The sequence below is a fragment of the Callospermophilus lateralis genome, chromosome 14 (assembly GCF_048772815.1).
Source record: "Callospermophilus lateralis isolate mCalLat2 chromosome 14, mCalLat2.hap1, whole genome shotgun sequence".
NCBI classification, from domain to species: Eukaryota; Metazoa; Chordata; class Mammalia; order Rodentia; family Sciuridae; genus Callospermophilus; species Callospermophilus lateralis.
Genome location: NC_135318.1, coordinates 25,623,741 through 25,646,582, shown reverse-complemented (window position 1 = coordinate 25,646,582; position 22,842 = coordinate 25,623,741). Strand labels below are relative to the sequence as shown.

The following is a 22,842-nucleotide window of genomic DNA, read 5'->3' as shown; positions in this document are numbered from 1 at the left end:
AGTTATATATTCCTGTTCCTTCTATTACTCATCAGAGTGTGCCCCTTCTCTGATGGATATTTGTTGCTGCCTGTTTTTTGTTGTTGTTGATTGGTTTGTGAGATATCAGCCCTATTGAGTCCTCTCTATTATAGCAATTTCTATCTCTGCCCTCCTTAATTCTCTCTGATTAGCCTCTGATGCTCTTCTCTGTTGAGCCCAGGTTTTCAAAACTTTCCTGGTTTCTGTGCAAGTGAAACTTGTTTTTTGTTTTTATTCTCATTGTTATTTTTTAAATGATTTACAGTAAGAGAATGAATCTTTTTCCTGAAACTTAAAAAAAAAACAAAACCTAGAAACCTCTAGAAAAGCTTTTAAAATAGTACAATGAACATCCATCCATGAACCCTTTACTAGAGTCAATATTTTAATATTTTGTTCTATTGTTTTATCTCTGTAAACAAATTGAATTTTTTTTTTTAAACTGGACTATTTGAAAGTATACGACTTGATTGAACTTACTTCCTGAATCATTCTAGAGTTCTGTAGTCATTCATTTTAGCAGAAGTAATGCTTTTATCCTAGGGATACTTAAACTTCTACCATCAATAACAGTTTGGTGTCCCCTTTCCTAAGAGTCCTGCCTTCATTTTTAAACAGCCACCCCCTCAGACCATTGGTGGGGCTGCGACCAGGTAATCTGAGGACAGTGTTGCTCAGGAGGCAGCCACTCAACTCAAAGGATTCAAATGCGGGTAACAGCTGCTTCAGTTTGGGCAGATCTAAAGCATCAGTCTAATCTGTACAACCTTCAATGAAGACTCAATGGAAACATCTAGTAAATCCTGCCCTGTACTACCTAATATTCCCAGGTAAGAGTTTGGTTTTAGTTTTGGTTTTGACTTTTAAGGTGACCATGATCATCAAACTTACAAAAAAGGTCTGGAGGAAAAATTGTAACCACTCTTTTTGGTCCATTATGGCATTGCCTATTTTGTTTATTTTACTCATTATGGAAAGTTGATAGATTGGAAGCATCAGAGTCACCATTCACTTATGATCACATTACACAATTAAAATTATAAAGCATCTTCATTATGGATTCAAATTCCTCATTAGCAAACTAATAATAGTCATGTGTTTGTGTGTCTACACATAGTATGTTCACATAGCTTATACACATAGAAACATTTGTTTTTGTCTTTATTGTTTACTCGGGGTACATTTAGTATCTTTGTTACAGGAAGGTTGACAATATAAAACATTTCCTATATACGAAACTCATAAATATCCCAACTGAAAGTATCAAGTTAAATAATGCCTTTGAGCAGAAAAAGAACAGTCCAACATTTATTAACAAGTTTCTTCATGAATTTTCTTGAGTTTTTTTAACACAAGAAGGTTTCCTGTACTTAAATTGTCATTTTCTGTTGTTGTTAACATGTATTTCATGGCATTTTTGAATAGGAAGAGTTAGCCTATTTACATGGAACCAACACCTGGAGATGGCTGTTTGCCCTCTGAAGTTCCAGTTCTCTTATTTTCTAACTTAATCACAGCTCCCTCAAAACTAATACTTTCATTTCAGTCCAGTCTCTGAACCTGTTTGGCACAAGTCAGTTCTAGCAAATTTGGAACCATCTTTTAAATCACTGGAGCTATTTTTGCCCTCACATCCACGGACTCTCAGTTCCCCAGGGCCAAGACCAAGTCTTGACTCTGTGCATCTAGCACAGGCCCTGCCCCAAACAGGTGCTCAACATGTTTGCTTGCAAAACTGTTCTCAACTCTCCTCAATGAAGGAGAGAGAGAACAAAGCCTTTACTGAAGTGACTGCCCCACACAGAAGCACTGTCAGCTTGACATACACTATATACGCTTCAGCCTCCAATGTGGACCAGTGGTACCTCTGTGGAATACAGTTTTTGACTGGGGATACAGATCATTCCCTTCACCCTCAGGCTCAATCCCATCCCGACTTTTGAACAATCTTGAATTAGGGTATCTATTCTCTAATCATTTAAGAAATAGACCCACATCTAGTTATTTTGGGTCACAAGAAGATATTTAAACTATTAATCTATTAATATTTTAAAAGTTCAAATAAAACATCAAAGGTAATTAATTATAATTTTCTTTCTATGAATATTCTTCAATTATGGATGAGAATTTATTAGGAAGAGTACAGAGTTATCTTTCAGAACCAAAGTTTTCTTTAAAAACAAACAAGGATCTTAAAATCACTTTGGGCTTTTAAAAATTGGGGGTTGTTTTGCATTTTCCCTGGTGGCTTGTTTAGTGTTAAATTTTGTCACCCAAACCTTGAATTAATTTCTTAATTTTAGTATTCCTATTTTGGAAGTCTTCAAAAAGATGCATGAGCTCAGTCAGATGGGACAGGTAGAGTTCATTTTCCCCCATGGCTATTTGAATATTAGGAGAGCTTTCCTGGCTACATCATGGCCCCTTAGTGATGCAGAATTGGTTAAGACTTTGGTGATCTACACATGTATGACTTATTACACATCACAGCAACCACACATGTGGTAGAGGCAATGTAAACAGCTTCTCCTTGGAGCTGATCATCAGAAAAGCCACTGCCCTCCAGGATCTGAAGAGCTTTCTCATCCCTAAGGAAAGGATAAGACTCGGTCCCATCCAAAAAGCACACAAAAGGACCTCTAAATAATTCCTCATCACACACCCCTACAAACCATACGCGCACGCACACACATACACATACACACACGAGGTCTATAAAAACACTGAAATAATATTCTCACAAAAACAGCAAAGTCTGAGTTTAGAGAATGAGTATCAAGTACATGCACAAAAGCTTCCATTTAACCCGTATATAAACGGCTCTAGAGAAAGATGCATGAGAAAATTACTGACTACATAGTTTATGGCACCTAGCCAGGGACAGGGGAGGAGAGAATAAATAGTTCGTAGTGAGGGCAAATCCTCTGTCCCATAGCCCAGTCAGGGCGATCCAATGACCTCAGGAGGCAGTAAACACCCAGAGATTCTTCCAGATAACTCCCTGAGATTGGAGAGTTCTTCAGAGTTTCTCGTCTTGATCCTTTCCAAAGCCAACTTGATTGCCACCACTTTCCTCAGCCTGAAGTCAGCCATCCTTTAAAACAAATCAGAACCTGTTGGTAAATTTCACAAAACAGAGGTGTTCCTAGAAAGTGGCTTTTTAGTTGAATTTTTGGGAACATCTCAAATGATCAGTACCTTGTAATCTCAGGATTTAGAGGGACTGAAAAGATCATGTAGCCCACCCAGCACATAGAATCTCAAAGACTCCCATGTGGAGTCCAGCTGTGTTTCCTAAAGAATACTCTACAAAACCATCTCTCAGAGGTGCCTTGTTAAAGGCTTCTCTCTTTGTAATCCACAATATAAATTTGTATATGACAAAAAAAACTTACATACATATATATGTATGTATGTATGACTGTATGTATATGTCATATATAATTCATAAACATTGAATTTTGTTTATTCCAGTATTTTCCAGTCCTTCTAGGCTAAATATTCGTTTGCTAGATTAATTAGTTTTTGCGATGCTGAGAATCAAACCTGGAGCCTTTTACATGCCAGGCAGGTACTCTACTGAGCTAAACCACCAGCCCTGTTGGCTAGATATAATTTGGCAAAGATAAGGAAAATTACATAGGAAATACACATATTAGTTCTGCCGAGAGAGTAATCTTCACCTGCCCTATAATCTAGAGGCTTAGTGGTCACTGTGTGATGATATCCAATGATACAGAAATCATTTATATACCTTTATACTTTAAAATGACTATAAATTCTGGAACTCCATTGAAGGCAATACACAGATTAAAACACAGCTATTTTTTCCTGTTGCTGTATTTTGAATCTGTTCCCCATGTGTTGAGAAATGGATCCCTAATTCAGATGTCAATGGTGGGGCCTCCATGATAGCATTAGTGGCTTTATGATAAGAAGAAGGACCTGCGATAGCCTGCTTGTTCTGTCTCACCATGTGATGCTACCCTCTCCCCTGTTATGACGCAGCAGTACAAACTTAACCAGATGCCAGCACCTCGATACTCGGCTTCCCAGCCTCCAGAACTGTGAGTTAATAAGCCTTTATTCTTTGTAAATTACCCAGTCTATGATAATCAGAGCATAAGAATATGGACTGATGCATCTGTCTTTATCATTTTTAACTATAGGACTGGTAACTATCACTTGATATTTAATATTTAATGCACAGATCATTTCTTCTAATACCATTTATTGATCTTGTCTGGCAGAAAAATTCTTGAATTTGAAAACTCCTCTGTCTACATATTCAACTCTTGCGTATAATTTTGTCCCTTTTTGTTTGTTTGTTCTTTTTGCTTTTTCCCTGAACAAGTTGATTTGATTGTCTTCTCATTTGTTACTGATTTGGATTGGAGTGAGACATATACCACATATATATATTTTACATAAGCGAATACTATTTTATTAATTAGCAAAAATGAAATTAAATACTAGTGGTCAGTGAACCAACCCTATGATTAATGAGAGGATGAAATTGAAGGCCTAAGAGTACATTTGAATATAAAGGCTTAATTTCTAAAGAACAAAATTAAATTCTCAAAAACTAGGATTTTTGTCTATATTTACTAATAGTGATTATTGATCAGGAAACTTAAGTCCAAGAGCATGGGGTAGAACTGAAGTCAGGAAACCTTACCTATATAAGTGACTGTTCTACACCTAACAGATTGTGAATTTCTCCTATCTCAGGAGCATGGTTTAAGTACTTGGATTATGATAGGTCAGGGGAAGTGAGCGCATGACCAATTTCACTGTTGTTAAAAAGCAAGTGATCGGGCTGGGGATGTGGCTCAAGCGGTAACACACTCGCCTGGCATGCGCGGGGCACTGGGTTCAATCCTCAGCACCACATAAAAATAAAGATGTTGTGTCCACTGAAAACTGAAAAATAAATATTAAAAAATTCTCCCTCTCTCTTTAAAAAAAATAATAAAAAAAAAGCAAGAAGCAAGTGCTCCCCTGGATTCAGAGATGTCCAAAAATAGACACCATCCTGTACTCCAAGTCCACCCAAAGAAACTCTTTTTCCTGAGATTTCATTGGCACTGTGGTGCTCGTGGAAGCAACCTCTGTAGGCTGAGTTAGTGCCTGGGACGACTAACAATTTCAAGCAGCATCCAGAGAATCTTGTGCAATGATTCTTTGCTTTTTTTTTTAAATCATATTGAATATATTCAATGCTATGGACTCCTCTGCTGCCCAGAAATGAGTACATCCATCTATTATTTCATATAAAATAAAAAGCAATTTCATGAACTCCTTTGAAACCAATTTTTTTTAGACCTCAGGTTAAGAGAACTTGCCCTAGAATATCTTTATTTGGCGCCAAATCATAAACTTTTTCTTATTCACCTTTATATTACCAATTTGGACTATGCTAGGCCAGTATAAGTGGAAGGAGAGGATTGATACATGTGCCAAGATGATCAGTAGAAGAAATGTTAAGTCAGCATTGTGAATCTATAGAGACAGAAAGTAAATTAGTTGGCTACTTATGGCCAAGGGAAGATGGAAGAGAGTGACAGCTAAGGGTTTCTTTTTGGAGTGACGAAAATGTTTTAAATTAGATTGCCATGATGGTCTCAATGCTGTGAATATACTAAACAACACTTTACATTGGTGAATTTCATTGTAGATGAATGATATTCTAATAAGGAAGTTTTTATTTTCTTTTACTATTTAGCAGATATGAGAGCCTGTGTTCTATCCCCAGCACTGGAAAAAAAAAAAAGAAAGGCGGGGAGGAAAAGGAAGGAAGGAAGGAAGGAATAAATAAATAAATTAATTAATTAATTAATTAAATAATTGCTATGGTTTGAATAAATGTCCCCACAGACCCATAAGTTAAAAGCTTGGTCCTCAGCTTGGCTCCATTAAAAGGTGGTGGAAACCTTCAACAGGTAGGGCCTAGTAAGAGAATTTAGGTGTACCCTTGAAAGAATTGTAGGATGCCAGTCTCTTTCGGTCTCTTTTTGCATGCTTGTCATGAGGTGAACAGCTCACTCCACCATGTGACCCTGTTTCCCCTGCTGCCTTCCATGATGTATTGCCTCACCAGAGGCCCCAAAGCAATATGCTTACCCGGCCATGAACTGAAACCTCCCAAACTATGAGCCAAAATAAACCTTATTTCACTATAAGCTGATTGTTTCAGGTATTTGTTATAGTGACAGAAAGCCATCTAATACAGTTTTATAAGAAAAGAAAAATGGCTCAACAAGAACCTATAATCAGAGCTGGGGTTGTAGCTCAGTGGTTGAGGGCTTGCCTAGCATGCCTGAGGCACTGGGTTCAATTCTCAGCACTGTATATAATGAATAAATAAAAAAATAAAGGACCATCATAAACTAAAAAAAAAAAAATTTTAAAAAAGAACCTATAATCAACTTCACATGGCTGGAGATAGTATGTGACCTCCTGATTGTCATCAATGAGGAAAGAGCTAGAGAAATTTTGGTTAAAGGCCATTAGGCTATTCCTCATCGTGGGAAACTATGGAGACTATGTACTTGGTCTCCTAAAGAGTGGAATATGGAGGACCACCCATAAGAATAAAGAGCACTGAGTTGATTCCATTGAATCACTGCCTAATACAATACTCCCCTTATGAGAATGATTCAACAGGGAGACGATGGCTGCCCTCCATGACATTTCCTTAAAGGTTAGGAGTAGAACACCAATTTCCCTCAAATCCTTTTTTTTTTTTTTTAATACACTATGGACTATTGACTAATGAACTTATCTAACTCCATCTTGAATCAATTTATATTTTTAGCATGTTCTAACAAATTCCATATGCATCCCAATTTAATTTGGATTATCAGAACGTAATTCTTGTGTGGAGGCAGAGCCTGTTTTATAGAACCTTGAGGTCTCCATATCTCTGATCTCATCACCCTTTTTCCCTATGATGCCGTCAAAAGACTTTTTTGGTAGGGGAAAGAGTTTCCAGTTCTCCTCCTCTATTGACAAGTCTTTTGTTTTCACTCTCTCCCCTGAGTTTGAGCCCTGGTTCTAGCTTGAAAAACAAAGCTGATCTGTAATGTACCCTGATCTTTTGGATACATGCAAGAGTCATGGGTCTCGGGGGTAGCATATCAGCACACACACATGACAACCTTTGCAAAGTTTCAGAACTCACTCCAGTTCAGTTATATATATGATGATACTGGAGTCCAAAGAGAGGGGGAAAAACCCACAATTTTTCCAGGGTCATGTAACAAGCCAACAGCAACACTAAATATGATGTCTTCATTCCCAACCAGACTCTTTCAAAATTATCAGGCTGTCTTCCAGACCCACAAAAATACTAATCTCAGCACTGTCAGCCTTCTTTTGATGGTATGTGTGGTTTGACCCAGTACTGACCTCACCATCCTGTTTGGTCTCACCCTGACTTTCATCCTGGTCAGATTCGAACTCAGTGCCTCGGTCTACAACATCCACGCCAGCTTGCACCCTGGGCTTCTCGTTTTCCCACTTGGCAAAGCCTTTGTCCTTTGCTGTTTTGTCATGGAACTTGGATTTCATTTTGGGGAAGGTGTGGGATCCTGAGTCCCCCCAGCCAGCCTCTGACCAGACGGGTTCAGTCTGAGTGGCCTGGCTGGCGGTGGCCCGCTGTAGCCTCACAGAGATCTTGCGAGAAGAGCCTGTAACCAGGGTGATGGCTCTGCTGTCCAGGTCCCGGTGTCCAGCAGTAACCCCAGGAAAATCAAACACCTCATCCTGCACTGGAAGGAGAAAGAGGATGATAATTAAAATTTGACTTGTGCCTACCAAAGTGAGTACAGATAGCAAGAGTCTGCCATGCAAGGGTCTAGAGGAAAGGACGAGGGGCAGAACTAAATTAGCTGGAGGCAAGTAGCATGTTAGTGAGACCAGAAAGCAGAGTGAAGCCAAGGGGATTAGCCACCGCAGATGGCTCTAAGAAAGGCCTTTGTATTTACACTGATACTGACTGGGTTTAGAGCCAGAACCCAAACCAGATGCAGAGGTCAGGAGGTGGGTGGAGAGACACCGTGGCAAGGAATAAAGCAGAGGGGGGCATTACCTGGGGGCAGCGAGGGGCTTCCAGGCAGTGATCCATGACTACTGCCCAAGGAGGGTGCCCGGGCAAATCTCCTGCAGGCCAGAACCAGGAGGTCTTTGCACTGTTTGTGACAATTGGCTCCACAGTCTGAAAAATCCCAGACGTGTCACAAAGGATGAGCATGAAGCTGTGGGTCTGGTGCCACTGCACTGCCAGCCCTCCCCTCCCCAACTCCGGTTTCTGGATTGAACCTCAGGCCCACAGAGGGTATGTAGGGACTGGCAAAGGGCATGGGGCCTCTCTTGATTCTTGAGGCTTCTAAAGTTCTGATACATTTGCTCAACTTGTCCCTCCACACAAGTCATCAACGTGCCTACAGGGCAAACAAGCAGAGTCTAGCTCAAGAGGTTAGTTGTCTTTGCCCCAAACTAACTGCCAATCCTGTGGGGCTGGAGTTCTTTCTGGGACAGAGATGGAATCCCCACCAGGGAGTTCCTGACCAGAATGATGGTGAGAAGCCTCCACTTCTAGTGTCTCTGGGAACAGCTACTGCCTCTGATCACTTCAGGTGAGGTGTCCTCCATTCTGTGCTTGTCTAAACTGTTATTCTTTGTTTCCCAAAAATCGTTTCCAGGGCTAGTGATTGTATCACCCTTCCACGGTATGAAAGTACATACAAGGCAGACATATTGTCAATAAGCATGTTCCGTGTTTGACTACAGCTTGGAAATGGTGTGAGATTTCCCATACGGTGCTTTGGATTTGGAAGTAGAATATTAATTACTACTTGGGGTAGAAAAATTTGGCCACTTTGGAAGATCGTCCACAATTATTTCATAGGACGAGGGCCCTACACTTCATTTAGAATCAGAAATGATCAGATACGATCATTTCAAAGAGTCCATTGCTCTGGTATCATCAAAAAGGACCTTTCTATTTTCAATACCTATTTCCCCCCAAAGGTCTTGCTTCAGATAGTCTCAAGGACTTGTTTACTCTATTTTAATACATTTTTTGTTTCATTCTGTGTGCCACTAAGAAAAAAAATACTGAATGTATAAATATAATCCAAGGGTTTAATTTCATTTTCATAAAATCACAATGGGGTGTGTGTATATGCGCATGTGTGTCCCTGTCTGTCTGTCTTTTAGGGGATGCAGGATAGAAAACAGAATAAAACTAATGACTACTGCTGAGAAATAAGATATTGCAGTTTGAAGTAAGAAATCTAAGTTGAACCGAGGCACTAGAGGGAAGCACTTGGATGGGCGTCCTTCTGAGCACAGGGCTCCCAGTGAAGTTCAGGGAAGCTTTTCTGTTCATAAAAAATGAGGACAAAATGCTGACAGATGGCTGCAGAAAAAGGCACCAGAGGCAGAGAACATTCATCTGAATTAAGCATCCACCTGCAATCAAGTTGTTTCCTTTAGGTTTTGTTGCTGTTGTTGGTTTTTGTTTGTTAGGTTTGTGGGGGGAGTTATTTGTTTGTTGGTTTGGTTTTTGAGGTGGGGTCTCATTGTGTTGCTCAGGCTGGCCTCCAACTCCTGATCCTCCCACCTCAGCCTCCTGAGTAGCTGGGACTACAGATGTGTGTCATCATGCCTCGCTAACTTTGTTATGTTTTTCAAAAACATTATCAGATTATTTTTTTTTTCTTTAATGGTACTGGGGATTGAACTCAGGGACACTCAACTACTGAGCCACATCCCCAGCCCATTTTGTATTTTATTTAGAGACAGGGTCTCACTGAGTTGCTTAGCACCTCACCGTTGCTAAGGCTGGCTTTGAACTCATGATCCTCCTGTCTCAGCCTCCCAAGCTGCTGAATTATCAGATTCTTAAAAGAACTAGTATTAACTGTTTGTATAAAGTACTCAGCAACTTCTTAAACACCAATAATGTGTAATAATCATGCATATACAAATAGCAACACATTCCTAAGTGCTTATTAAGCGTGCATACTGCATTTGTCAAATAAATATTTATTTAGATATTTATAAATCTCAGTTAAGTGAGAGAAATATAAGAATGAATTCATTGAAAAGGTCAAAATAGACCTGGGGTTGTAGCTCAGTGGTGGAGTACTTGCCTGCACATATGAGGTGCTGGATTTGAACCTCAGCACTACATAAAAATAAAAGTAAATAAAATAAAGGTATTGTGTCCATCTGCAACCAAAAAAATTGACAGGGAAAAAAAAAGGACAAAATAAGTTTTAAGATTTGTCCTCTTTTTTTTTTTTTTTTTTTTTAAATCATCACCTATGTGGTTCAGTAAAGAAAGAAATAGCTACACTATGTGAGGGTGGGAAGAAATGCCCATATATTACAAAAATGGGTATGTGAGCTTTTTCTCTTGAAGGAAAAATTTCTTATATACAATATTTTAGTCAGGTCTGTCTCGCTGCAAAATTCTCCCATTTCCCACCATAAACTAGATGCTGATAATTTACTTGGGAACTTAGAGATGAGGGGCTAGATTTATGCAGTGTTGGTGGATTAAAGGTAGTTTGCCATCCTCTTCTAAAAAGCGATAAAATTCTAATTTTGCTTCTCCCAACCTCCAGAAACTCTTTCCTGAATACGTTAACTCTTCGGTTGCCATGGCCCAGGAGAACTCAAGTTCTCAATAATGCCAAGAGCTACTGTGGTTTGACTAGACAAATTTGATTCCTATCCCCAATATCAATTTTTTTTTTTTAAAATGTTTTTGACAAAATAACACTTATTTACCTTTGCATTTGTATCCTTGCTTGATTATGCCCCAGAGCTGTAACAAAAGACAAAGAAATGTCAGGGAATCTGCACAGAAATCTGGAAGGAAAACAAGGCAACAGGGAAGAGAAGGAAATCCTGGGAAGCTTCATGGCTGGCGCAGCACAAACAGGATGTAGCTGCTCTAACACCCTTCCTGTCAGAGAGAACCCTCTCCCAGCCCACTCCAGCTGCGGTGATAACACAAGTTGTACTTCCCTCTTCTTTCTCAAAGCCAAATGGAAGCTGGGATGGGAAACTGAAGTTGGTGCATGTGTTGGACTCTGACAATGGTCTCTCCGCAAACCACTTGGCCTGTGGGAGCACCTAGCTCTCTCTGTCTTCTTTCTAATGGCACTGGCTGCTCTTGGCGCCCTCTACAGGAAGTAAAGCAATCTAGGAAGTGCACTTGCCAATCTTGAATTCTGCTAGGTTATTTTCTGAGTAATATTTGTACCCTAAAGAATACAGATGAGGAAAAGGTCTTTTTTATTCACGAATTCATTCTCCACAATTGCTCTATGTTTGGCCCGTATTGGGATTGTGGGAGATATAGCTCAGATTCTGCCAGACAAGGAGTTAGTGACTTCTGAGTGGTTAATAAGTAGGAAGTGATTGTTTAATAAGTGTTATTGGAGGCCACTGTTTTGAACTAAGCTGCTACACTGGGCCCCCACAGACCAGTGGAGTTACAAATACAAATGGAGTTATCCAGGTAAAGTTCCACATCATTAAGCTGAAACTAAACTGTTTATCTGACCTTCCCAGAAACCAGGAGAAATGAGAAATAACAGCTACACACACACACACACACACACACACACACACACACATACACACGGCTGGGGATATGGCTGAATGGTTAAGTGCCCCTGGTTCAATCCCCGGTACCAAAAAAAAAATGCAGATGCCTCCTGAGACAGGTCAACATTCTGCTTTGGGGACAGGAAAGATTATTTGCCAACTAGCAGCCAGGCTCAGGGACAGAGAATGACTGAAAGAGAGATGGGCACAGAAAAAGGAAGTGGGTATTCAGGTGTAGTCATATCCCGTCAAGAGTTTATGAGGACTTTAAGATAATCTTACTTGTTTCTCCATTGTAAAAGGTAAATATCCAGGAAATTATATATTTTTAAGGCCCCACAACATGGAAAACTTTGTAGTGATAAATTCTTTCTTCTTGGAGTTCTTTTTAATAATAGTAATGATAATGATCCTTATGGGGTAGATAATAGTAATCTTCTCATTTTAACAGATGAGTGACCTACAGAGGAGTGAGGATACTTGGCATGGTCTCATAGCTGGAAAGAAGAATGCCCTACCTATGGGAAACACAGGACGCCATTGCTCCCGGGTGTTTTGTGTGTGATCAAAGCAACTGAGGTAGGAACAGAAAGGATAAGGTTCAAGATGGAATATCACAATATCCAGAAATGGTATGAAATTAGCATAGCTGCAGGAAGGTTGAAAAAGCTAAAGGCCTCTCAGGAGGGGAAGTCAGGACATGGTTTGCTAAAGCTTACTTAATAACCAGGAGAAGAAACTCGCCAAGAAGAGGCACTGGGTCAGACTAGCAGCCATGCACAGTAGAAGGTGACCCATGTAGATGGGTGTGCAGGAGTATTTCCCACAGGACTTAGACTTGAGAACACGGGCAGCTGGAATATGTGGAGTAATTCTGTGTGGTGAAAGGAGCCCTGGTTGAGAGTCAAGAGACCTGGCTGGGATCCAGGGTGCTGCTGCAAAGTGATCCCTACGACCTTGGGGGAAGTCACTGCACTTCAGATCTCTGTTTCTTTATCTACAAAACGTGGGGATTACCAGCACTGTTTCAGTTCTGGAATCCTAATTCTGAAATAAATGTACTGCAGAGCAAGTAGTGAGTATTTATCTTTCTTACCATTAAAATGGAACTTAACTGAAAAGCAGAGTCTGCGCACTTAGTTCTGCGCACAAGGAAAATAGTTCCTTGTATTTTTTTTACAATGCTATTCAATGACAGATCTTGGAAGTTATATTTGCAAATTTCTTTGAAAATCAAAGGGGCTTTGTGAGAGCGCGTTTGCTCAGGTGCTTTCTATATCATCCCAGCTGCTCCACCTCTGCTCGGGGGAGTCAGGGACAGGTATGTGGTACTCCCAGGGAAGACTACCTTGCTACTTCTACAGAACTAGTGCCTCAGAGAAGGGATAGACAGGACAGGACTGGGCAGCAGAGCTAAGGCCTTGATAAGAGCCTCTGACCCTCCCACACCACCAGAGGACAGATGAATCATTCTGATTTTTTTTTAACTACCAATAATTGAACCCAGGGGACTCTAACACTGAGCTACGTCCTCAACCCTTTTAATTTTATTTTTTTATTTGGAGACAGGGAGGGTCTCACTAAGTTGCCCAGGCTGATCTTGAACTTGCAATTCTCCTATGTCGCCTCCCAATCTGCTGGGATTACAGGTGTGTGTCATCACGCCTGATTCATCCTGACTTTTGACTGAGCCATGAGACAGTCTTAACAACCCTGACCTTCCCTAGGTTCCACTTCTCATAAGAGTGTTAAAAAAGGGGACCCTGTCCTGCTTCAGCACTTTCAAATCAAGATGCTTCTAAAAATTCCCATCAGAATAGAGAAACTAGAGACATATGAAAAAGGAATTGCATTTGTTTTCAATAGAGAGGTCTGGTGATGCGCTCCCAGTACAGATACTAATGGAAGAGGAATTCTTGTTCTCAGAATTGGGTAAAGAGTGCTGGTTAGGTTGGCCTTTCCCCTTGACCACATGAGCTGCAGTGACCATCAGGGGCCATCTTTGATGTAACAGCTTTTTTTCTATTTACCTATTCTCTTACACAAACTCCTGCCCTTGGACTCCCCAGACCCGGTTCTTCAAGCATGGAATAGGAAAAATGTAATTTTGGTGACAGTACATCACATCAGCAACAGATTTAATGGTTAACTCTGGGACATGATTGCTGAATAAAGCTGAAGCTAAGCTCTGGCCCTAGGGGGGAAAAAGCAACCATCTTACTTACCTGAGTACTGGGTGGTTCTCACCTTCAACACCACCATTCTACTTAACATGGGTATCAACCAGATGACAGTCAGAGAAGAACAGTCTCTATTAAGGTCAGGACCAGCAGCTGACCTCACTTTCCAAAGAATTATCAAGTGTGGGGCAACAAAATGTAAGCTCTTCGTGTGTTGCTATGGTGTAGGTGGAGTGTAGGACTTAGAGCCAGGACACCAAATTCTGATAACTACTAACTACAATCCAGAGGAACCTGGATTAGCCTCTCTGCATCTCCTTATATTCATAAGCAAAATGGGGAGAATAAAATGCCTACCTCGAGGGCTTGTTGTGAAGATTAATTGAACTAATGTTCACAGAAGTACTTTGTTACTCTCAACTGCTAAGTGGTTATTATTTATTATTATAACCATCTCTGCAAAAGATTTTTTTTTCTTTTGGAATTGAAAATCATTGAGCTATGCCTTGATAGATTTCTAGTGACTAATGCCTTATTAAAGGAGCACTAGAAGGATCTGGCTAAGATATATGATCCCCTTAATTGCAGCCACTTACGAATATTCGTGAGGAATGCCAGGCTCATTGGGCTAACACCTTTTCCTGGCAGGAGTGAGTAGACAAACCACTCTCTTGAGTGAACAGGCCTCACCAGCCCTCCCTGTCTTCACCAGCCCTGCATTCCTAGAATAGAGCTAAACATATAGACACAGCTTTTGCTTTTATTTAATCTTTCAGGGAGCCCATCATGGTTTACTCCCCATCCAAAGCACTCCACTGAGTGTATCATTTTTCTGCCTTTTCAGGAGGCTGCAAAAATAGCTACAGATAAAACAATGGAAAGCAGACTTACAAATCCTGCACAGTGCTCGCAGAAAGTTGGCTTGAGATAGGTCATCTCCTGAAAGTTGTGGATAAATCCTGGTCCCATTTTACAGTGCAGCTGGGATTTCGCTCTCAGGAAGTAAGCCATCATTTCATCTTTACTAATTAGGCCATCCCTGTTAGGAAAATCAAAGAAGGGAGGGAACTTTTAATACCATAGCTCCAAGTACTTGTCAAAGATGCAGCACTCACCTGGCAAACCTTTGTGGCCAAAAGGAGGAATGTTCGCTCCTCTGTTATATCTGAAAGGAGGGAAGGACTTCAAAGGACAGCATCAGGAGTTCAAGGTCTTTTCCAGTAAGCAGAAGATGATGTGTGCATATGTGTGTATGTGAAGAACCAAGTGTGTCAACACATGGGCTGTGTAGGACTCAGAAAGGCTCCTTCACTACTGAAAGGTACCTTCTTTCTAGCTCTTGCTTAACAGTTGGGTTGCAGGAACTAGGCTGCTGGGGCAAGGTAAGGAAACTGTACTAACTGGGCCCATGATGTCATCTGAGGTGCTTCCTCAGCGATCGTCTCATTCATATCTCACTAGCTTACAGCCCATTCATAGAGCAATTCTTCCAGACCTTCTCATACAGAGCAAGACTCCAGTTTCACCCCCAACCCCAGCTCACCACATACCCTGACTTCATGTTTATCAAAAAAAGATCAACTTGACTTGACCTAGGTTGAGTTCCATACTGCCTTCTCTCCACACAGGCAGGTGTCGGGGGTCACATCCTTCCTTGCCATATCAGAATTCCTTCCAGTTCCTCTCTCCTTTCTGGGGTCCTCCTACAGCATGGGAAGGGATGCTTTCACCCCCAACTCTCCAGCTTCCATAGAGCTCTGCTCCTTCCAGGCTCAGCTCAATCTCGTCACGTTTCTTTCTGTGTTTACAAAAATGCTCAGGATTTTCCCGCCTAAAAAAAAGTTCTTCCCTCAATCCTGCTACCATCTCCAACACTGTTCTTTTCTCATTTCTTCCTCCTGCTCCCAAAGTCCATCAGACTCTTACCACTTACTTCTCTTTACTCCATACAATCAGGATCTAACCCTAATATTCTATTAGAACTGTACGCCAAGGACAGTCTCAGTGGCCTTTTCTGAAGTTGCTGACTTCCTAGCAGCCTGAAACATGGGGCATGTTTCCTTCTTGACATTCTGCCCTCTGAGTAATTCCGCGTACCCCTGGTATTCTCCCTCTTTTTCCTTCTTCTCTGGCTCCCTACTGTTTTCAGCTCCTCCATGTGGAGAAGGAAGCCCCTGCAGGTTCTTTCCTCAGGCCCTGAGCTCATCTCCCCCTAACTTTCCCATCACAATTTTCATGCACACCCCAGATTCCAGCTAACGTGGTGGCCCAATACTTAATCAGAATCTCTAGCCCTAACGGTTCTCCTGAATTTTGTACCACATCTTCAACACTTGGTAGATCTCTCTTCTGGCATGGTCCACTCTCCTTTCAAAATCAACATATCCAAGCCCAAATCCATATCTTTCTTTTCAGAACACCATGCCCCAGGCTTCCCAGTTGTTATGAGCGATGCCATAGTTTTTTCCCAGACTTAAGAATTTGAGATCCCTTTTTATCCATATTCAAAATAACTTGAATAATATTTACTAAAATTTATTGTTAATCAAATTTCATTAATTAAATTTATAAAAATAAGAGCCATCTGGTGTCTTGCCCATCTCATGAAGAGTTAATTATCCTGTGATCTCTAAACAAACACACATAAGGAGCCTGATTTGTTGGAGTACATTCTTGGGGAAGAAGATACATAGACTAGGAGGTTAAAGGTGACTTTAGATATAGAAACAGATGTAACTATAGGCACAGATAGAATTACTGAGTCATACAACCCTTAATTTCAAAATTTCACTAATATGAAAATCCAGTATTTTATTACAGATAATTTTTAAATTAGGAACTAATCTAACACTTAAAAATTCACCAACTTATTAATGTCAGGCTTTCTCAGCATTTTTTAAATGAGTTGGTTTTTAGCATTTAAAGCCATTAAATTTTTCAGGAATCATTTGAATTTAGGAAATACATTTTTTTCTTTGTATAGCAAAGCAACTTTTGAACAATCAAAGAAAAAAAAATTATGGATGCTTGTTGACTATCTACAGGCACCATCTGCTTTCATGAAGATAAGTACTATATAAAAAAATCTATTCAAGGAGTTTTATGATTACCCCCAGGTCCACTAATACTGAGGTCTTCCCCAAACTATATATAACTATTATTATTTTTTTTTTACTGTTTCAGTGGAGGTTTTTTGAAGTTGATAGCTAAGCAGTAGAAGTAATGAAAGAAATGGAGAACTTGGCTAATTTTCCAAATGGGCATTTTGCTATTCTACCCAACAGTTCATGTTTATGGACACCAAGAAAAAATATCAGTAAAAAGTTACACTTATCAAAGCAGTAAAGCTGAAGCTTGTCAAGATGGAAACTGTACATTTCCCTGTTCCCCTATGATAATTTTAAGCTTTAAGATAGTTGCATGAAAGTATTATAAAATTAAAGCTTACTGATCTTTGTCCAACACACAGAAGGAATCCAGGAAGGGAAAATTGGCAGCTATACTTTCAAAGTCTTCTTGTGAGATGTACCCGTCATGGTCATGGTCATAGTTTCTAAACACAGACTGCAGAGGAAAGACAAGTGTTTACTGAATGACAATTTGTGCATCCGACTCTGAACTTTCATCGTGAAAGCAATGATAGCAGATTATCCTTTCTATCAAGGAGCTTAGAATCTAGATGAAGATGATTCAATCAAGAAGACTTTATAGGATAAAAAGATAAGTGGTTTTGCAGGGGATAAAAACAGAGTGATATGATGGTGGGGGTGTAGATTAAGAAAGATTTTCTGAAGAAAGCAAAATGTACACTGAGACCCCAGAGTTAAATAGGAGTTAGGCTTGGTGAATTACAACACCATGACAATAGAAAATAAAGCTTTAACAATATGGAGATTCCTCAGAAAACTTGGAATGGAACCACCATTTGACCTAGTTATCCCATTCCTCAGCATACATACAAAGGACTTAAAATCAGCATACTATAGTGATGCAGCCACATCAATTTTCATAGCAGCTTGATTCACAAAGTTAAGTTATGGAACCAACCCAGGTGCACTTCAATAGATGAATGGATTAAGAATATGTGGCACATATACACAGTGGAATATTACTCCACCATAAAGAAGAATGAAATGATGGAATTTGCCAGTAAATGGATGGAATTGGAGACTATCATGTTAAATGAAAGAAACCAATCCCAAGAAACCAGAGGCCAGATGTTCTTTCTGATATGCTGTCTGTGTACTGAGACCTCTGAAACTGTGAGCCCCTGAATAAATTTTCCCATTCTACTTGTTCTCATCAGATCTTTTGATCACAGCAGTGGAAAAAGCTGCCTAAAACAGAATGTATGCAAATATACACATTTAACCTGGATTTCAGTCATACTTAATCTTTTTTCTTTTTTTTCTGATGGTTTCTATCTATTTTGCTTATGTATACCATCCTATTTTGCAACCCGCTTTATGAGTATTTTGGGAAGAAGTGAAGTCATATATTAATGGATTTAATTTAAAATATGACTAGAATAGGCATATAGCACCCCTTGCAAATTTATCCATAGATAACTGAATTGTGCAAAATCACAGAACACTTTTTGCAAGTGCATATATCAATACTTAATCCATAATCAAAACTGATGATATTTTGGAGTACCTGCCAGTTATAATCTAACACCATATTTATTTGTAATGAAAATACAAGATTTTTTGTGGAATAAAATTTAGTATGAAAATTCACAATGAAATCCAGTCTTTCATTTGATTAAATCGGCGGTAGGCAATTTTGCTCAAACTGGGCCAAACTTCCCCATGAAACTAGACTTGGAAGATGGGAATAGAAAAAGATAGTAAGAAGGAGAGGGCAAGGAGAGAGAAAAAAGCTGAGACTTTCCATCAGAACAGAGGAAGCAGCCTACAGAATGAAGCAGGAATGGTTCTGCCTCCCATTTCCTGGCTTCACTTTCCTGCACGTATCCATGTACTTCCTGAGGCTCCTGGATCCTTTCCTTAACCTCCCCAGCTGCAAGTTAGGTCTGTCCCCACCACCACATCTCAAGGCCTCCCCTGGACCTTAGAACCATCTTCTAGCACTTTCTGTACACCCTCTCTAATCTTTTTCTTCCTGCCTCACATATTCCATAAAATTTTTCTTTCAGTGCCTCACAGTTCCCTGAGTTATCCAAACAGTAGAACATTCTTTCATTTTTTTTCTTTAAACATTCCTTTTCCAGCAAAAAGCATATTATATGCTACAGACTCAACCCCATGGTAAAAGAGGATATTCCCAGCCACTGAAGTAGGGCTTTAGTCAGGGATCACCATCTCCTGTGCCTGAAGTGTTACCATTTCCTCCACATTGGCATTTCTACTCTTCTTTCTGTATGGAAAACTCTGACGGAGCTTGGTCCTGCCTCAGGTAATTTTTCTGACCTCAGTGGCACTGTGCTGCTGTGTCACAGAACCCCCAAACCATACAGCAGGTGAAACAATCCAACTTATAGGGTATTTTCCTCCCCTTGAGTCACCAACTGATCTGGCATTGTGACCCATGTGGCTTTTTTCATGGGTGATTCTAATCCCCCAAAGACCCTCAAATTGGTGGCAATGACAGAAGTAGCAAATGCCTAAAAAAGAGAGGAATTGGAAGTGCTGGGAATGCTTGGTGAGAATCCATTGTCAAAAGAGGGAAGAGAACCTTTCTGGTTGATTTTTTCCAGAGACCAGTGCCAGGCAGAGCTAAGTGTCTGCTAAATTGATCCTACCTGAAGTGCTGTTTTCATGGACCCCTCTCTGATTGCAATGCAATCACAGAATATTCCAGAAAGAAAAGGAAGGGGCTTCTAGTGCATTCTGAATTTGCCCTCGACCACTTACCTCAACTAATTTCCTTATGTGCTTGTTGATCACTGTGGGGTCTGGCTTTGGCATCACCCCAGATGCCCATTCCAGGGGCACTACAGGCTTGGTGGGTGTTGTGGGGGAGGCAGGCTGCTGAAAAGGAAGCATGCACATTATTCAATGTTAACTGAACCTTGAGCAGCTAGGACAGAGACAATAAGAAAGGCAGTGTTAGATAATAATAATACCAGCAAAAACTTAATGTTCACCTTGCATGTTTATAAAATCTTTGCTAATAAATCTAATATGTGCCTAAATACATGTTTAGAGAGTGCATTGGGCTTACTAGCAGCCCAAGTTCTAATATTTTCAAATGGGGAAAAATAATGCACTTCCAGTTCATCCCCCTTGAGTTCTCTGAGTATCACTAAATCATCCTTAAACACTAATAATCCATCATGGATTTTCATACAAGATATACAAAACCCCCAGGTATCCAGTTCTTTAATACTTGGTATTAATGATAAATTTGCATTAACAGGTGCATATAATAAATGGGCACCAGCATATGGTCAAGTTCCTGTCCTTCAGTCAATGCACTCAATCACTTCTGACTATTCTGTGAACCATTAGGTCTCTCTGCCCATGCCTGGTACACTTGCATTCTCCATAGGGCTTTCTTATCAGGTATGTTCATCTCGCAGCACATTTTCACTTAACAGTATAATGCATAACCATTCTATCAGGAGACCACTTAAGATCACTTAACACCACTGTGCAGTTTGTATCCTCACCCTGTGACCTTCATACAGGGTCAATGCATTTACTGGCACACACATGCAAAACTGTATTAGCAGTTTTATTATTTGATAACAAACTGGGGATAAACACTTTTGCAAGAATTGAGGAGTTACTATACGTATTTAAGACCCTAACAATGTTATGAGGTGAGTGTTATTGGTATTCTGTGAACTGCCCACAAGACCAAAAATTATCTACATACATTCACCCATACACATGCTTACACATGCCTGCACATACACACACATACACACACACACACACACACACACACAGATACACTCCCCTACACACACACCATGGCTCTTTTTTTTTAATCAATATTTTCATCTTACTAATCTGGTAAAAGTCAATATTTTCAATATTTTTATCAATATTTATTGATTTGGTAAAGAATATACCTGAGTTCCCCAAGTGTACACCAAAGTGTCCCAGAGCACTGTGACAAATTCAGAGGGCATCAAAAGATATTTGAAACTTCGAAGTGAAATGTAACTATTCTCAATATTTTGTATTCTCAAACACCGTAAAAACTACCACCTTGAAGTAAAACATGGTTACCCATGAGATCGCACTAAATATCTTCTGATGACATGTATCTTTGTGAAGAAAAAAATCAGTGTGGAACAAGAAATAAGCGTGGTAGCATCTAGTCCGAGTTCAAGATTCAATAAAATGGGCAGTGTCCAATAGGCACAGACATCCATTAGTTAAGTAACTGTGGTTGTTTAAGAATGAAATAAAAATGCTCATTCTTTCAATGTAAATGTTTTTTTTTTTTCAAGTTGGTGTTGAGTTGTTAGAAGAGAAATATTGAGTTGTTTGGAACTAACAATTCTATGAGTGGAAATGTTGAGTAATTCTTTTGATCTAGGATGCCTTGAAACTATTGCTGAGACACTAAGTAAAATGCAAATGACCAGAGAGACACATGAACAGAAAAAGATGGAAAACTTCTAAAACGGACTGTTTAGGTTAGGTCCGCCAGCGCCAACTGTGAGCACATGAAAGTTAACAGAATTCTAGTAACAGAAACCTCCTGTCTGGAGATTATACCCTAGTTATCACCACATGTCAAATAGGATGACGCTCTACTTAGAGAACAGACAGAATAGAGCTTGGGAAACATGTTTTCACAGACCCACAAGATTTTAGCACTTGGAAGAAGCTTTGAAAGCTTTTATTTCCAACAAATGAAATGATTTTCCTGTGTTTGAGGGAAATATCTCCTAAAATTGACCAGATTTTGTTCTGAAAATAAACTAAAGTAAATCTAAAGGGACAAAAGGGGACAAATGTGCCAAAATGGCCCTTCCTACCCTGTTCCTGACAAGAGTTGGTAGAAAAAGCACAGGCCTGGGACCTAATCCCTCTTCTCCAACTCACTAGCTGAGTGGCCTGAGTGAGACACCTACATTCATCAGGCCTGGTTTCCTTCACAGAATTCATGAGATAACAAGTGCCTGATGCCCCCCAGGAGTCCGGCACCTGATAAGAGCCATGGTGTCTGTTTAAGGTAAAGGAAGGGTTTAATTCTCTCCCTTTTTTTTTTTCCCTTTCCCCTCACAAACTCTTATATGTAATTTTATGTAACAATGAGGGTCTCCTTCCATTTCCATACGTCTCTGTTAAATGTTAATCTTTTCCTCATGCTCTTCTTCCCTGTTCAGAGAATTAAACCACAGCAGATGGGGTAGAGAGGGAAGAGGAGAGGGAAGGGGAGGAGGGATAGTAGGGGATAGGAAAGGTAGCAGAATACAACAGTCATTAATATGGTATTATGTAAAAATGTGGATGTGTAACCGATGTGATTCTGCAACTTGTATTTGGGGTAAAAATGGGAGCTGATAACCCACTTGAATCAAATGTATGGAAGATGATATGCCATGAGCTTTGTTATGTTTTGAACAACCAATAAAAAAAAATATTTAATAAAAAAAAAAAAAAGGAAGGGGTCAGGAGGTGGAAAACCTGTGTTTGCAGGTATGAGTGGCTCAACACACCACAGCCAGGAATATCTATCGCACCAGACCCGCAGAATGAGAGAGGAGCTTCACAGTTTCTTTTTGGGGGGATAGCTTTTCCTTTCTGTGTAGCTCTTTCAGAGTCCACCTCCCCACTCCTCCCTTTGCCTGAGCTGTATCTTCCCAGGCGCTGGCCTCCAGGAACTGGCAGAGGAAGAATGTGCTAAAGGAATCACCCCCCACACTGTGTTTAGAGCAGCAGGTGCTACTAGTTCAACTGACAGGCTCAAGTGCCTGCCCTGCTGGGGCTGGAGAAGAGCTATCACAGTCATTCTGTCCCTTTCAGTCCAGGTTCAGAATCACAGAGGGTATGAATAGACTTAAGGGCTATGCTGCTCACATGCTGCA

At 40.1% G+C, this 22,842-nt stretch overlaps 1 protein-coding gene across 4 annotated transcripts in view; it reads right to left on the bottom strand.

The window, feature by feature from the left end:
- Nucleotides 1-1,165: 1,165 nt before the first annotated feature.
- Nucleotides 1,166-22,842, bottom strand: part of Rasgrp3 (RAS guanyl releasing protein 3) — a 102,782-nt gene continuing 81,105 nt past the window's right edge. For 3 of the 4 annotated variants that reach the window (XM_076834011.2, XM_076834010.2, XM_076834012.2), the window contains exons 12-18: nucleotides 19,706-19,822; nucleotides 17,278-17,393; nucleotides 14,721-14,868; nucleotides 10,825-10,861; nucleotides 8,114-8,239; nucleotides 7,432-7,793; nucleotides 1,166-3,115 (exon numbers count right to left, since the gene is read on the bottom strand). In XM_076834011.2, the coding sequence (XP_076690126.2) occupies nucleotides 3,107-3,115; nucleotides 7,432-7,793; nucleotides 8,114-8,239; nucleotides 10,825-10,861; nucleotides 14,721-14,868; nucleotides 17,278-17,393; nucleotides 19,706-19,822 (915 nt within the window). In that variant the 3' untranslated portion in view covers nucleotides 1,166-3,106. The remainder of the gene's footprint in view (nucleotides 3,116-7,431; nucleotides 7,794-8,113; nucleotides 8,240-10,824; nucleotides 10,862-14,720; nucleotides 14,869-17,277; nucleotides 17,394-19,705; nucleotides 19,823-22,842) is intronic. The other variant, XM_076834013.2, reaches the window with a different exon arrangement.